The sequence below is a fragment of the Callionymus lyra genome, chromosome 13, assembly GCF_982586985.1.
Source record: "Callionymus lyra chromosome 13, fCalLyr1.hap1.1, whole genome shotgun sequence".
NCBI classification, from domain to species: domain Eukaryota; kingdom Metazoa; phylum Chordata; class Actinopteri; order Syngnathiformes; family Callionymidae; genus Callionymus; species Callionymus lyra.
In genome coordinates, this window is record NC_141830.1 from 7,704,725 (window position 1) to 7,722,751 (window position 18,027).

Sequence of the window (18,027 nt, forward strand, 5' to 3'; positions counted from 1 at the left end):
TTAGCACAACAGATTAAGAATAAGGAAGACCTTGTTTAGAGGAGAATGTCATTTTTAATGATCGAAAAGAGATTTAGGCTTATACGAATCATCAGATACACTAGAACCTCAGCGACCAAGTCCACATCCTACTTCTTTGACACCCAGACACTGGTGTAAAACACTAGAATTTAAATCAAAACATTCTGTTGAGGCACATTGACTTCAGAGTTACACAGCATCTTTGAGGGAAGCTGAGTTGACTTGACATTTTGCTGTCTTGCAACATGTATAATTTATTTTAAGGAATTTTTATTAGGAAGAAATATTCTGCATGCATAAGTGACCACTTCTTGGCATTAGGGATGTAGAAGGTCTCCTAATATCAAAATTGTACTTTTCTGACTCACTTGTTTCAAATGTTGAAGTCTTCCTCTCCAAGATGCAGTAAGTCCCTCATCATGACCATGTTTTAAACTTATCTCAGCGAATGAGAGGTTACGAGAGCAGAGTCCATTATGGCGTAATAATAGCTTCACCCCTCCTACAGCCAGCTGTAATCATGCCCGCTTTGTTTATACAACGAGTGACAAACCTTCATGCTTGACAAGATTTAATCTGCAGAAAACAAAGTGTTTTTTCAGTGGGCGGGGCTTAACATCATTTTCTAATGTAAATATTTTGATCTAAAGATAGTTTTGTACAAATAGACACATACTGACGAGTACTCTACAAATATAAATTACTTACTTACTTACAATAGAAGTCCAAGATCTATTTAAGACACACTTAAATCAACAAATCAGTTTCCCTTTAACACTTCATTGACCAAAGGCACCCTTAACTGTTCTGTGTTGTTATAATAAATATTTAAAAATAAATGAGCTTCAGTGTTCCTAAGTTCCTAAATAGTGGTGCTGAGTCACGTCACCTCAGTAACCCTAGAAAAAAATCTGTCCAAAAATATTTATATTCTCACTACATCTTCCAAGGAAATGTGGAACAATTCCCAAGAACATTAAGGTATTTAGTCCAGTGATAAGTGGTCACACAGTTACACAACAAATTCACACTCTGATACTTTTCATCTTATTATGAAAGATCTAAATCATTTAACTCTAACCAATGTTCCTTTGTGTAGTAGAAAACATGGGCGTTCTCTACTCCCACACTTTATCAACGTCCCCACATGTGAGTCTTTAAATCATACTGGGAATGTTCCATCAGGGCTCTCGTGGATTAATGAGGTATTTGTAGTCCTGCGATTTCTCAGGCCTGTCGTGTTTACACACTGTCTCCTCCAAGACTCTTCATCCTTCTTTGGTAGTTCCTCGGTGTATTGAATAAGCCGGCTAGGGTCCTTGTTGTGCATTTAAAGTATGATTGATAGCATCAGATAAGATCCACAAAAAAACATGTTTCTGTTTATTTTGAGCACATCAGCTTTTAACTATTTATCTGCCTGGGCTTTGATCCAGAGTCGAGATCCAATCTTTTAAAATATTGAAGTGGATTATGCCTAAATATAAGGAAAACTTTGCCAGAATCTGGTATCAACTTTTTTATGGACCTTCCCAAGAATTGCCCTTTTTTAAAAAAAAAAAAAAAGTCAAGTGATCTGATGCATTCCACGAGCTGGAAGTTAATTTGGCAAACCTTTATATAAACAGCGACTGTCATCACTATGCATTGTGCGGCCGCTGTGCAATACCAGCAGCACTTTTATGCTTTTCATCCACTCAACAAGAGGAACCTTGTGCTCCCAGCTTCACGGAAACTTCTCTGATTAGAGATTGCCTTCTCCAGGCGAGCTCCACTTAATGTGGGTCGTATGTAAACTTTCAGCCTAACTACAAGTGAACAATTGGAGCTTGTGTGGACTATCTTAGTCTGATTTTAATTGCTTGCATTTTTTCCAGTCGTTTCTTTAAAAAAAAAAAAGAAACGTACGAAACCAAGAGCGTGTTTGTACAGCCGAGAAGAATATTTTTTTTTAACCAGTGTTGATCTTGACAGTATGGTTTCTTTACCTTCGCTCTGTGATATGTTGTCCTCACTGTTCCTCACGTATCTCGCCATCTGACCTTCATTAAAAACCGTTGCGTACGAGCAGGTATGAGAGCTCAAGATGGTAAAGATTACCGTGTTTTTCTTGACTGTCATTCCCAGGTACGTGTATCTGATGGGGCTCCAGGATCGTAACGAGAAGCTCTTCTACCGCGTGCTGTTGTCCGACGTCGAGAGGTTCATGCCGATCATTTACACTCCAACTGTGGGACTCGCCTGCCAGCTTTACAGCACCATACTGAGACGACCCAGGTACGTGAAGTGCTAATATTTGACACTTTAAAACACAAAATCTTTCAGTCATGTTTCAGGAGGTGTGCATAATAAACCCAGAATAACCGCTACCCAGTATCTTTCTTGTATGTTGTGTTATTTATTTATTTTTAATTAATACAAATTGTTTTTTATCTGACCCTGAGTATAAACATGGATACAACATTATAACACACGATACAAACAAGCATTATTTATAATAAAGATACAATATTAATTAAAGGTGTAAGAAAGTATTGATACACTTAAATATCACAATATGTTTTTGCTCTCAAATTATGTTTATTGTCTTTCAAATCATGTATACTGTATATCAATTACAGTTATGTTATAGTTTATATTTCAATAAGTTGGGTATAAAATACAAGGGTGTTTTTTTTCAATTATTATTTACATTTAACATGTGATATTGATTTTTCTTTTTTTTCAATTAACCTCCGGCTCACTAGATGGAGCAGTCGTTACGTCCTTTGCAGCTAAAGGTACAATGAAATCCCGGCAATGACTGAGGATGAGAGGATACAGTCGACTCCAACATCTTTTAAAGCTGATGTTTGGTTTAGAAAAATTAAAAAATTCTGCAACACCAGAGTCTAGTACTCAACAATCCTACAAATACACCCTTTTTTCGCAATATATCGTATCGTTATCCCTGTCTGGTGAGTATTGTATCGCCAGATTGAAGAGTGGGGTGTACTGAAGAGTGAATTTTGGTGGCTTCTCTTCTCCATGTGGAGCAGTAGATGTCCATGATTCTGGGATAGGCCTTCAACATGAACCTTCTGTGCATCCTTCACACTACTAATAAAAAATTAAAATAACCTCCATGGTTGATGAATATCAGAGCAGAAAGATGCTGTAGCTCTTATAAAAACATCTTATTTATCCCCGGTCTCTCGTGCCATTGTTCTAATGCTCAAACAGGTATTTTGAATGTCATTCTAATTCTCAATGCACAAATATATATAAAGTGGTGCTGGATTACTACGAAGAAAAAAAAAATCTTTAAGGGGAATATAAGCTCAGTAGAAAACAATTATTTTTCACAAACTTGGCTTTGAACCGAGCAGATGTGCCGGTGTTTACACACACTCTTACTTTATCTTTCTCTCAAGCTCACCCAGACTTCTGTTTTCTCTCAAACATGGAAACCTTCCCTACACAGCATAATGTGTGTATCATGAGTCTTTAAACACACTTGGAGCCACACTGTGTTTTGCTTGGCTTTGTATTTATCGCTAATCCTTCAGTTTTTTTCCCATTAAGAGAACGATGGAGGGAAATTATCTATTCACAGTATTCTTTGTTTTCAGAGAAGGGAAAAACGATTGTAGCCAAAGAAAATCTTGCAGAAAATGTCATATTAACACAACTGTTCATTGTGTGAGAATGTTGGCGGTAATAAGTGTCGTAAATCTCTTTAAAGTACACACAAAGCACACACCTGAATTTTCACTTATAATAGTTAAATAAAAAGAGTAATAGAATAACAGTGTATCAGAGCCTTTAATACTGTGTTGAACCTATTGCACTTATATATTTATTCATTTTAAAATGTAGGAAATAAGTTAGAGACTAATAATTTTTGGCCCCACAGATCCCATATTGAAAAAATGTATGAGTTCACCACCTTTCTTTGACTCTGACGTGCACATTTATTCCTTCACTCAGTCTTTAGTCAGAAGACAAGGATCAGATGTCAGAGCAGTCACAGGTTATGGTCAGATATCTGAATACTTACACGTTAGGATCAATCATTTTGACATACTTTCATTAATTAATTCCATTGAATCATTTCATAATTGGTAAATGTTGGTCGTCTGAAAGTATCTACAGAGATGTTGTCAATAAATATTCAAACCTTCAGTTGAAAATATGTGTAAACAAGATGGTTCCATTTTTGTAGACTTGTTTACTTGTTCGGTTTTTTACTTAAAAAGTCATCGACACACTAAGGTGTAGAAAAACATCATATTTCAAGATATAAGAAGAAAAAAATACTTACTAAATTTAAACATTTAACAATTGTTTAGACTCAAAACTCGACATGCATGATTCCCTCTGAAAAGTTTCAGTTTCAAATCCCACATTTTGCATTATAATGAATGGGTTAACTTAACATGGAAAAAAAGGTCTAGGCATTATTTGTTTCCTTTACTAATTGACATGAGATAGTTTATTCTGAAGAATGTACTACCTCAGTTTTACTTAGGTGTGTTGAGGCCTGGTTAAATGTCTCTTTGGAAATTCAGAACAATAATCATGAAAGACCAAACATTTGAGTCGCTTCGATTAAACCCAGAATTTCTCAAATAAGTTAATCAAAAATTAGGGACTCAAAAAAATGAAAATTCTTGGCCAAAACAAACAAGAAAACATCTGGTAATTCCCCCAAATACAAAAATAGTATATTTTGCTTTTCATTGGTACCATTCCATTTAAGGCTATTACTGTATGTTAACCTCACTTAAATCAAGCCTTTGCAATTGCTAAAATTCTTCAAAGAATAATCAATCAAAAAAGCAAATAGGCACTGACATTTTAACAATGCCAAATTTGACATTAAATTAAATTGGAAACAAAATGTTTTCTATAACTACATTCATAACTACAAAGTACAGGCCAAAAATGAACCAGGATTTGATTTTATGTGAACCATTCCTTTAACCTTTGTTTCATCTCAGGGTCAAGCTGAAATCAAAAAAAACTTTGTGGTATCCCTTCTGTTTTCTCTGGGTGAAGGTAACAACCTCCAGCACTGCGTATGTATTTATGGAGGCCAGGGAGGTCGTTCACCTTGATCCAAAGACAACACAAGGGACACCACATTTGTTTTTGGGGCCTTTGGGTCACCTTGACCCTGAGAAAACACAAGTGTTAAGACATCCCAATAGGGAGAAATTAATGTTAGGAATGAACCCAAATTAATTTAATTTTTTTCTTTTGCACATTAGCAAAGTGCTGGTCATTGACTCATTTCCACCGATGAGGTTAAAAGGTCACTTTAAGCCCTTGAGTGCAGTAATATTTGGGATTTCGATCCAGTGAGCGTGGCGTTGAACGCCCGCCACAGAGTTCCGCCAGCTTGGCCACAGACTGGTCGTCTTTCATACGATCTTAAAGGATAAGCTCATATCTCACATTCCTGTTGAATGTGTGGAAAGTTTCCAGTATTGTTTGTTTCTGGACTTTTGAGTGTGGATGTGCGTACAAGTGTGTGTGTGTCGAGAGTGTGTGTTCTCTCTCTCCGGACCACCACAGCGGCAGATTAGCTCTCTAATCACTGGCTCACAGGTTTATAAAGACTTTCTGTGTAGTCTCCTTCTCTTGCCCGACTCTGCCAGTTAATCTACCTTCTGGAGACTAAACACTCCAACACGGCGCTCTGTGGCAGGGGTTAAAGGTCAAGCGCTATTAAGTGTTAAAACACGTCTGATTCACTGATCTTATACAGGGGCGGGAGGGAGGCTTGAAAGAAACACATTCACAGCATGAGAAGATTAGCGGACATGCTTACTTTTATTGGTTTGTACACAGCCGAGCGGACACGGTGATTACAGGATAAAGTTGGTCTGTCTTCATCAGACAGCGCTGGGTTTTGTCGGCTGCATAAATACAGGTTGTGTTTCGCGGCCTGACAGCTGGACCTATTTCCTTGTGATGAATGATAATGTTTTGTAAAATGAGTGTCGCATGCAGGTAATTGGGCTTCTCTTGCTCATCCCGGTGCCGGGAGTTTCTAAATAGACTCTAAACACATACTTTTAAAAGTAAGTCTGACCTTGGGCGATACATCTTGCTGATGGAGACTGATGTACTCATTTGCACATTCCTGGTTGAAAGTCAAAGGTTGAGAGGCTTCACTCCGACGACTGTCAGAAAATTGTAACTGGATACGGTTCTTAAAGGGCAACTCATGTCACAACTCTTCTGACTCGCTCACATGTTTCAAACGTGGAAATCTTCCTCTACAAGATGCAGTAAGTTTGTCATCATGACCATGTTCTGAAGTTATTACTTTAGTTATAAACTTCTCCATTATGGCCATGACATCATAATGGCTTCACTCCTCCTCCAGCCGGCTGTAATCACGACACGCTTTGTTTATACAACCAGTCCCTTGGAGGTGGAGACTTTTGGGATTTGATCACACGCTTCCATTCACATCACAACTATTAAGAACAAAACGCAATATTAACATTTAACTAAAATGCATTACAACTGGGATGTGCAATTACATTTTTTTCAGGGGCCACAATATAAACTGAGACTGTTGTAAGGGGCTGTCAAGAAAAGAAGACCACAAAAAATCACCAAAATAATCAACCTAAATATGCTGATAAATCTTTCATAAAAATGAATATTATAATTAAAAAATATATTTTATTTTCTTACGTTATAAATATGATCTAAATATTTACTAACATGATTATGAGTAAGTAAGTAAGTAATTAGTATTTTGGAATTAAATATTAATAAAAAGGTCAAAGGAAAAAATTAAAAATGTCCCAAACAAAGAATACAAAATAAAATGATTAGCTTTTAGAAACATTTTCTACATGTTTTCCTAATTAATTTGGGCCGCATAAATACAATCAAAGGTCCATGTGTTGTACTTTGACCATATTTGCATTACAGGATTATAAGTTTAGTTTAATGGAACCTCTCTAACTAACCAAATAAATATATTTAAAAAATGATAAATGTGTCGCTCCTTCTGCTGTTTCCTATGTCAATTAAAGAAACAGCCATTAAAAGTGGCATTAACTATAACAAAAAAAACATAGTTTGCTATTATTTTAAGCATATGAGTGGACCCATTCACGATTTAATGTAATACGACTATAATAAGAATTGTATGTAAATGTAAATGTAAATGCATACTAGGTGCTAGTCCTATCTTGGGACTTTCCAGACTTTTCCTTGAATATTTTCACATTTTTGTTAGGTATTTTCTTGTAATTGACAATACTTAATTAACCATTTTGTTCAATTAAATGTATTTCAACAGGTTTTTCCAAGAGCTAATAAAATGGACCAAACAAAAATGGCTTCAGTTCTGTAGATATATACTCATATACTGTCTCAGCTCTTCACTGAGAAGTTGACAAGTTAGTCTGGCCTCCACATACCAACAATTGCTCATCAATTAACTTCATGAATTAACGTGAGAAAAATGTATGAATGTATGTTTTTCAAAGTTCAAACTACAACAAATATCGTTACTTTTTTCAATCCATTTTTCGTTTAATGTCCTGCATGAATCCAATCATGTTTGCACGCAGCAGTCGTTCTGCCAAATACTGGAAAACATGTTTTAATGTTGGTCCGTCGAGTTGAATTGCTCCATCGTGTTAGCTTCCCCTGCATTCCTGTTGTGGTCAGCAGGCTATGGTTATTCCCAATTATGTTTCGATTGTGACACACAAAATAAACTATTCATGCAGATGGTTGTTTTCTAAGGGTCACGCTGTTTAACTTCTCTGGCAAAGACACACTTAGCGTTTTTAAATAGCTGGTTTCTTGGCAACGAGTGTGACATTTACAGAAGATTAAGCCGCTGAATTGACACCGTATGACGGAGCTATTTCCAGCCACTTAAAGTGTAGACGTAATGAGAGGCATCAGATGTAGCATCCTCAGACACGCGCCGGGCGAAGGCCTGATTCGACTGCAGATTACAGGCTTTCGTGCTGTGATCACACCCTGTCCAGGCCCACACACCGACTCACACTCACTGTGTGAGAGAATCTACCTCAACCAGCATCCAAGACAAACACCCAATAATTCCACTAGCCGGCTCATGTCATTGAGAAGACAGAGTCGTTCCTGAATGCTGTTTGTTTCCCTCATGGATGGGATTGCACGCCTGGAAACGGTCTGACATTTAGGACCTTGTAGCGTGAACCTTGTGAGAGAGTGTTTCAGTCTCCCGGCCAGTAAAAGCAAAGAGACCTTTTCCACCATTTCCCCCAGCAGTACGAGAAATGTATGACTTAATCCCCCTTTTAAAACCCACTGCTGTCCTCCCGTTTCCTAAATAAACAAGCTGATTGAACTAAATGTATGTTTAACATTACACTCCACTCAGCTAAGGCTACCTGGTGGATTTGGCTGCTTCAAAAGTGCCATAACTTTCCACGAGTAACAAGAGTTCAACCAGCCTGAGAGTGGAAAAAAAAAATCCAGTTCATTTTCCATTGTGTCTCCTTCAGAAAGCTGTGGAATTATTGCAGGCATTAATTTAGTTGTTTTTTTTTGGTTTGTACCGCAGGAAGTTCTGTCAACTGAGAGAGTCGGATCATGATCCCTGAGACAGTTCAGGTCCGGATTTTCAGCTGCTTTGACATTTGCCTGTTGGATTTTTTAAGGCAACTAAATTTTAGGAGCAACAGCCTGGAAGGATTTCTCTCCTCTGGTCCTGAACCGTGTTCAGGAACCATCAGTAGATTCTGATCCACAGACCTCAGAGCCCGAGCTGGGGTGTAAGGCTGGATCAGATCAGTGATATAAGGAGGAGCCTGACCATGAATAGATCTGAAAGTAAAAACCAGAATTTTAAAGTTGATCCTGAAAGAAACTGGAAGCCAGTGAAGAGTTTTAAGGATCGGAGAAATGTGAGTTCTTCTACTAGAGCGGGTTAGAATTCTCGCTGCAGAGTTCTGAATCAACTGCAGGCGAGAAAGCACCTTCTTGTTAAAACATGAAAACAAACTGTTACAATAGTCCAGAGGAATAAATGAGTCCCTGAGTCTATTAGTTTTGCATCTGGGGCGTATGCAACACTAATAGGCTCAGGGACTCTACCGTTTATGTTGAATGGCAACAAATGGGTTGGTTCAAGTGCGTCTTAAATAGATCTTTACACCTCAATTGTACTCATCAGTATGTGTCTGTACAAAACTCATGGAAATATTTACAGAGAAAAGAAGATGAATTGTGTTTCAAAGAATGAAAAAGACAATATCTTAATTAGACTCCTACTTCCTTAACAATTTGTTTAGTCCAAGGCTTGCACTGCTACAAGATGTTGGCCCCTTGTGTGATTGAGTTTGACATACCAGTGCTGTGGTTACAATGTAGGTTCAACAAACAACGCAATAGAAGTGATTTATATTGTGTATTTTACCAGGTGTTGGTCTATATATATATACACACATGTGACTGATTGTTAATGTGGCACTCTTCTCCCTTGAAGAAAAAAAAACAAATTCTTCTAATGAAGGTCTGACTTAAAAGAAAAGCTGCTAAACGTTTTGCCATTATATGAAAATGTCTCCTCTTGTTAAAAAAGGTTCACATCAGTGATATTGCCTCATCCCCGCAATGGAAAAATCCCACAATTTCAAGAGTAAAGAGGAAAACCTGAATGTGACTTTCAATCTCGCTCCTTAAAATCCATTTAACACATGTTTTACGAACTGCCAGCTGATCGTTTTATGAATATATAAAGAAAACGAGAAAAATGTTAGGGTCAGAGATAAAATATCTGCTGTGAGTATAATCTTTAATTTTCAAGCGATGTGTTTCACTGCTGCTCCATGTCCATATTAAAAATGGAAATTGAGTTTGAACGATACATTATATGTTTATTATATCTGTCAGGTTTGAGACGTTAACTTTGGTGCTTGTGCAGATGTTTCTTGTACTTTCCAGTGTTGGATTTGTGTTTCCTGTCACAGTTCTCAGTTGACCCCCAGTCAACTGTGTGACCTTTTAAGAGGGAAAATAAATGTTTGGAGAAAAAGAAAAGGAGATTAGTGGTACTGAGCGTAGAATGTACAAATAATGACGCCCATATTTCGGCACGTGGCCTTGTTGCAAGTTGTATGGAAAAGTTCTTGAATGAGTTCATTTTTCTCCAGAATGAGTGGAAAAATCCTCAAACCTCAATATCCTTCATTGAAGAGTCTCTCTCTCTTGGATAAATAGCTTGAATCAGAAACTTCCTGATTCTTGTCGTCAACCTTGAACTTAAAAAGTTTTTAAGATGAGTCAGAATTCTTTGTAGATGCTATATTTATTAAAGCCCCTCACCATCGATAATTCTGCTCTGACTTTATGGTGTCAAGCATCGTCTGAGTCATTCAAAGTGTAATAAAAATGAATTCTCTTGGTTCAGAACGATATTTCCTACAAAAAAAATGTGTAAAAATATCTAAGGTCCGTTTTGTTTTGTAAGAAAACAGCTGAGCACTTCATTGACGTATAAATTTGTCTTTAGTTACATTTGATTATGAAAGAAAGGGATGCCTCAAACACATTTGTTTTTGACCCAGAGAGAACAGGGTTTTCTAAGAATTCAGAAAAAGAATTCAGGCACCAATTTCATAACCAGAATCGAGCCAATGTTTCAGTGGTCAGGAATTTTAGTGTTGACTCGCTCACACCATTTTGAAAATCATCCTAAAAGCATTTTTCTGAAACTAGAACATGTTTGCAAAATTACACGTAGACACTTTTTTGGAAGAAACAGTAGTTTGACTCAATAGCACAATCCACGAGAAAATGGTGAAAAAAAACCCAAAGCATAGCATCGACCAAAGTACATTTACGTGTATTTTCAATGGAGAAAATTGCTTTAACGTTTTAAAATGTCTTGGCAGAGACTAACTCAAATTGGATATTTTTAAAGGATTCAACACATGTGTGCGACAGTTGATACCAACCAGACCAGACGTACATAACAATAAAACCACATTACTGTCTGTCTGTGTCATGCTCAATACATTATCTATATACACGTATTTGCTGTCCTTAAGCATATTTCTTATCCATTTTAATTCAAAATGTTAACAGTCAAAAGTTCTCAAAATGCAGATAAAGTGATTTCTTTTTTTTTCTACCTACAATTTCAATGATTTATTGGTTCAAAACAATATGTTGTATATAGTTTTGGGAGGTTGCTATGGACAACCAAAACTGGCGATTTTATTTATTTCAGCCGCCCCCTCTGTTCTGACACAAAAATGTTCCGGTTCTGTTTGACGTCAATGGGTTATATTTCCAGAACCTTCTGATTGACATCCATAGTAAATACAAGTGAAAATACAAAAAAAAAAGATAATCTAGGCAATTTTTTTTGTTTTGTTTTTGACTTGGCACTAGTTAAGGACGATGCAACAAAGCGTGACAATGATCATAGGGTTGTGACAAAACATCTATACAACGTAATACAATATATATATTTTTTTAAATATACTGTATCAAAATCTACAACTGTGTTTTTTTTTTATTTTGAAATCATACTTTGTTTTTTATCATAGTTCTTCTATTGTTTACATTTCAAAATAGTGTGTTTAAATAGAATCATTTCATATCAAAATTAAATTAAATCAACTATTTCCAATTCACATGTAAATAATATGTTTGTTCATTTTTGTTTTCCGATTAAACTTCAGTCATTAAGTCGTTGGCAGCTTAAGGAACAAATCCCATGAGATCCTGGCAATGACTGAGGATGAGAGGATACAACATCGACTCTTTTAAAGCTGATGTTGGCCATTCTCCAGTTCTATCAATTTGACAACAGAGAGTGGATCAATCACAAGACATCACTTTAAATTCAGTGTTCCCTAAAAGTGTATCGTAATATATCGTATGAAATTGTATCGTGAAATGAGTAAATTGCTACAGCCCTAAATGATGGGAGAGATTCGCATCTGTACTGCTATGAAAACATGGAAGACGATTGTAATAGAAACATACAGAATATACCACCAAAAAGTTGTTTTTACTTCCTTAACCGGAATTAAAAGAGCAAAAAAAGGGAAATAGATAAAATAAATGGAGCAACATTGTGTATCGACTGAGTTCATGTGATCGAGGGGAAACTATTTGAACCAGAGAATCTGTGTAATCCAGAATCCATCTGTGTTGCAAATAGAAAAAGAAACATTTACAAATAAAGCAACAGGATCTGCTTTTCCCCCTTTATTTAGAATCCAGTTCCCCATTTAAAAAAAAAAAAATAACGATCCCTAAACTTCCATAAAGGGGCAAATATCTGGAAAAGTTAATGGTGGAAGGTTGAAAGTCATTTAATAAGCAGTTGGGTTCATCAGGGCTGAAGGACTGATCCCTTTAGCAGGGCTTTTTTGTGCTGGAACTGAATCATTCCTGCTGGTTTCAAACTCTTGCTTATGCAAGAGGGTTGAAACTGGACCGTCCACATCAGCGAAAGACAAAAATCTTTGTCTCTCGCTGTCTGGCTGCTGTTTTCATCATCTGTGGGCTGGCGGGCGATGAAGAGTCTCCGCGTGTTTAGCCTCAGCGTGCTACCAGAAGTAATGAGTGGAGGAGAAAAAGTGTTTTCGTCATGGCTCAGGATTCTTTTGCGCTTCCTCTCAGCTGCAGATGGTTTCAGGTGGGCTGGAATGAAGTGAGCGTGGGTTTTTTTTTTTTGGTTTCTGAATGTTCTGGACAGGGAGCGCGGTGTTTGCGGGAAACGGGGGGTCGACGGGGGGATGTCGGTGGTGACGGAGTCGAAGTCTTGAAGTGCCATGAGAAGTGGGTGGAAGACGGTGGCATTGTCTGGACTCGGAGGGAGGGTGTGAACGGAAAAAAGAAAGACGAGAATCCTCTGAAATCTTTCGACCGTCCTCGATGCCCTTTATTCCCACTGCGATCCAGAGCCTTTGCTTCGTGACCTTTCACCAATTCTGTCGTTATGAATAAAGATTTCTTCTGCGATCATCGTTTCCATGACGCTTTCCATGTATTTTTTTCTTGGTCTGGTCAGTTCCCATCAGCCCAGACCGCGGTGTGAATATGCCTGGATATTGATTGGCGCTCGAGGACGTTCTACACGCCAACATCCAAACTGCAGATTAAGTGTTTTGGATTTCAGAATAGAGCAGAACTCACAGAACTATATAATAATATATCATCATACATTTTCCAAGAAACTCTTCAACACTGTGTTATCAATTAATTCTGAATAATACCTGCTTAAAACATCCCAATAAATGAGGTTAAAAATGACGAAGCGACTAGGAGGGTGTAAAGAAGTGATGTTCTGATGAAGCTTCATGAAACAGTGTCATTATGTTCAGAGTCCACTAGATGGCGTCTCTGGACTATTTTCCTTTGCTTTAAACAACTGTTCTAATGAAACATCATTTTTAAACTGATGGCGCCACCTACCGACCTCTAAACAACATGACACTGTTTCATGAAGCTTCATCAACCCATCACTAGTGTAAAGTACTTTTCTGTAGAACTGTATCTACAGCAGAGCTCCAGGAAAACTAATCAATGAAGTTCTTGATTTGCAAAAGTGAATTAAATGTTAAGCAAATTGAAAAGCACTAGTGAAGGTCACACCTCTGCCAAGGGCCTCATTTCCCTGCACCTAAGAACCAGGTGCAGCTGGACTGCATCTCAGTTTCATAACTCTTGAACGTCTTGAATAGACATTGAATGAACAAGTTAGTGGTCAGATAGAAGTCAAGCTAAGAATTCCAGAGTTTTGGCCCTTCAGTGTGTTGATCTTGGAGCAGCACATTGAAGCCAAAGAAGTGACTGTACCGTCAAAATGTTCGCTTAATATTTACCGACAGTACACAACACCAATGTTAAACCATCCCTGTCAGGGTAGGAAATGTACCTAAACATTTTATTTCAATATTTTTTGGTGTATTTTGCTGGCTCATACACCTGCATGTTGGTGCTTGGTAGGAAGTCGGGTCGCCACTTGGAAAGATACGCTGAAAAAATTACAATACATTTATTTACAAGAGTGCAAGTTACTCAATCTGCCATTTTTTACTTTTTTTGATCTGTCAAACCGTCCCCCGTCAGATTGACCTACTTTTTTACATGCGACTTTGGGATGTAGTTGGCGGCCATTTTCTTTCTTTCGCTGTTAATATTCCCCAGTTGTAACTGCTTGGCTTGTGATTGCGACATAAAGGTCACTAAAATTGACATCATTGATTCTCTTATAGGTGAATTTTCACAACATTAATTACTTACACAACATTCTTTTTTTTCTTGTTTTTACACATTTGAGCTTCTGAGCCTATGTTAAATAAATGTTAATGTATTTTTAAACAAGTTTAAACGTATATTTAAACGCACTTTAACATATGTTAAATAAATATCATGTTTTCTTCTGTTGATGATTTACATGGATAAATGCTTGTGGTCCTTTCATGACATTTATGTGGCCCTCGTGGGGTCTGAGTAAAACGACAAGATGAATCAAATATTTCCGATAACTAACAATCGTGACCTTTTAAATTTGTTTTTATTACTTTCAAATATAACTCTGTTGTACAAAAAAGTATTTTGGGTATTATTGTTTGTACTGCGAAATCTATTATGATTAATTTATTATGACTTAATATGACATCTACTTTTCTTTTTCTATAGTTCTTTTATGATTTATATTTTGGATAAATGTATATACAATTAAATTATACAATCAAATGAAAATTTTAGATTATTACTATATAAGTAAGTCAGTAATATTTGTAGAGCGCTTTTCTAGACCAGGGTCAACAGGTCTTAAACAATCAAAACAATACCTAATAAAATATATACTTAAAAGGTCAAGACAACACTGAGACAAACACACATCAGTAGATTCTGATCCACAGACCTCAGAGCCCGAGCTGGGGTGTAAGGCTGGATCAGATCACTGATGTAAGGAGGAGTCTGACCATGAATTGATCTAAAAGGAAGAACCAGAATTTTAAAATTGATCCTGAAAGAAACTGGCAGCCAGTGAAGAGTTTTAAGGATCGGAGAAATGTAAGTTCTTCTACTAGAGCAGCTCAGAATTCTCGCTACGGAGTTTTGTATGAACTGCAGGCGAGACAGATCCTTCTTGTTTAGACATAAAAAAACAAACTGTTTATACCATGTGACCCTATTCTACATTGTCCTTGTTATTGTCGTCCCACTCCTTTATATTTTACCTCTTTTTTTTTCCAATTCCATTTCTTCTGTTATAGAATTTAACATTGTCCACCCCTGGTCTAGTGGGTCAGTTCTTACCGACTTAAATGACAACAATTGTGTTCGATCAAACTAGCACCACGGCTAACGTTTGTCAAAACTAAGTGATAATCTGGGCTCGGAAACTTATGGTCGCTTAACTCGCTTTATCTCTTAGGAAATTCTCAACTTGACTGCGAAACAGCGCTGTATTGGTATGAAAGCTAATCATCTAAATAATGTTTGTTGATTAATGTACACATTATGGACGTACCACGCTTGAGCGCCCAGGTCTCCGAGGCGTTTAAGTGTGTTTCTCTTTCAGTCGCTGAATGAATGGATCTTGGAAAAGCCTAAGAAGTCTCTTAAGTGTCAGCGAGAGATTGTGTTACCACTTTGTTATTGTGAGCGTAAGCTCGACATTGTGTAGGAGTTTCTCAACACTGTCCAGTGAACTTATCATAAAGAGATACACTTACTAGAATCACACCTTCCATCAGCTTACATAACTGCTCTCTCGCATACATGAGGAGGTCAAGTACAGGCGGAGAGTGAGTTAATAAAGTCATGTTGACACTAAAGTCCTTGACCAGCTGCTCTATAACTGATTATTTTCAAAGTAATCTGTGTCTTTTTGGAGTTACAGTTTGTCACCATATTGGTTATTTTGAATCCTACACTTGGATGCTCTTACCAGGAAGTGTGTACCATTATTACTAGATGCAAAAAAAATTAAACTATTTTCAACTAATGCCATTAAAAAAATACCAAATGGAGAGAGTGTTGGCGTACAAGAGCTCAGTACTGCCAGAGCAATTGAAAATATTTTGACTGTGCTTTCTTGTGAAAACCTAAAGCAAACATGTTTGAATTAATTTTCAAACAAGTTTTAAGGCATTTATTAACTATTTTAATGTATCTCCAAACAAGTTTTAACATATTTTGTGAACCCGTTTTATCATATTGCGTTGTAACATACTGCCAAAGCGCTTTGACGAATTGCCAAAAAAGTATTAATGCATTTTTGAACGCGTCTTAACAAACACTTTTTAGCGTATTGCCAAATAGTTTAAACGTATTTTCAAACACATTTTGTAGTATAGGTTTTAACATATTTTCAACGTATTTTTTAAAAAGTTTTAACATATTTTTTAAAAACAAGTTTAAATGTATTTTCAAACAAGTTTTAAAGTTTTTTTAAAAACAAGTTTTAACCTATTTTCAAACAAGTTTTAATGTATTTTTAAACAAGTTTTAACGTATTTTCAAACAAGTTTTAACATATTTTTAAACAAGTTTTAACTTATTTTTAAACAAGTATTTTAAACAAGTTTTAACATATTTTTAAACAAGCTTTAAGGTTTTTTTAAAACAAGTTTTAACGTATTTTTCAAACAAGTTTTAACGTTTTTTTCAAACAAGTTTTAACGTTTTTTTCAAACAAGTTTTAACGTATTTTTAAACAAGTATTTTAAACAAGTTTTAACATATTTTTAAACAAGTTTTAACATATTTTTAAACTAGTTTTAATGTATTTTCAAACAACTTTTAATGTATTTTTAAACAAGTTTTAACTTATTTTCAAACAAGTTTTAACATATTGTCAAACAAGTTTTAAACTATTTTTAAACAAGTTTTAACGTATTTTTAAACAAGTTTTGACGTATTTTCAAACAAGTTTTAACATATTGTCAAACAAATTTTAACGTATTTTTAAACAAATTTTAACGTATTTTTAAACAAATTTTAACGTATTTTTAAACAAGTTTTAACGTATTTTTAAACAAGTTTTAACGTATTTTCAAACAAGTTTTTACGTATTTTTAAACAAATTGCACACACTATCTTTTCCCATAATGCCTCTAGATGTGGGCACAATTTTGATGAACATGTAGCATAGGACACCTTTAAATACATATAGTATGTTGTATTTTCACTGTACTTGCTTATACACTTTTTTTGTATCCTGAAGTTTTTCTTTTATCAAAGAAGCTTAGGTTGAAATGAGGTTTTGTGTAATTGCCTCTTCAATTATCTGTTGACCTCTGTGAGTGAGCGAGCTTGACCTTCACCACTGTTTCACGGCGTGGCCTCACTAATTTGTGTTTACTTGCTCAGTGGAGATTAAGGTCACGGGGGCGGGACTCTGACGTGCTGTGTTTTCTACGGACACGGGTCAACGACGAAAGGTCATTTTTTTTTCTTATGGGGGGTTTCAAGTGTGTTTTGGGGTCACAGTGTGGGGAGAAGCCGACCCCCCAGCAGCTCTTCCCCAGGGGTGGGTTATGTGTTGAGGTTCACGTCAGGCCTCCAGTTTTCTGGAGCTCAGGTTACAACATGACTTTCTTACTGTTGGACTGATCCAAACATTGACATATGAGGAATCTGATACGTTGACTTTTCTAATCTAATCTTTTCTAGATATAAGTAAATATATCATTTTTTTGCCTTTGTTTTATTACATTATAACTATTTTTATTTGAATTCAATCATTTGTTTATTGAAAGGTTTAATTTTTTAACTGATTTTAATAACAGCATTTTTGAAAGGATGATTTTTTTTCCTAAATAATTGAATACAAATGTTTTTTTTACACAGTTTGATATTTTATTACCAATATTTCAAATTAACATTTTCTAAATATTTTATAATTCATACCCTTTTTAAACCCGATATAAAAACATTATACAATACACTTTTTAATAGATTTTTTTTCAATCATTTTATATCAAATGGTTAAATGTATTCAATTATATTATTTATTAA

General features: G+C 36.0%; 1 protein-coding gene across 1 annotated transcript in view; it reads left to right on the forward strand.

Moving 5' to 3' along the window:
* me1 (malic enzyme 1, NADP(+)-dependent, cytosolic) overlaps positions 1-18,027 on the forward strand; it is a 79,248-nt gene that overhangs the window by 27,519 nt on the left and 33,702 nt on the right. Inside the window, exon 3 of the mRNA XM_087805357.1 lies at positions 2,149-2,298. Coding sequence (XP_087661483.1) covers positions 2,149-2,298 — 150 coding nt within the window. The remainder of the gene's footprint in view (positions 1-2,148; positions 2,299-18,027) is intronic.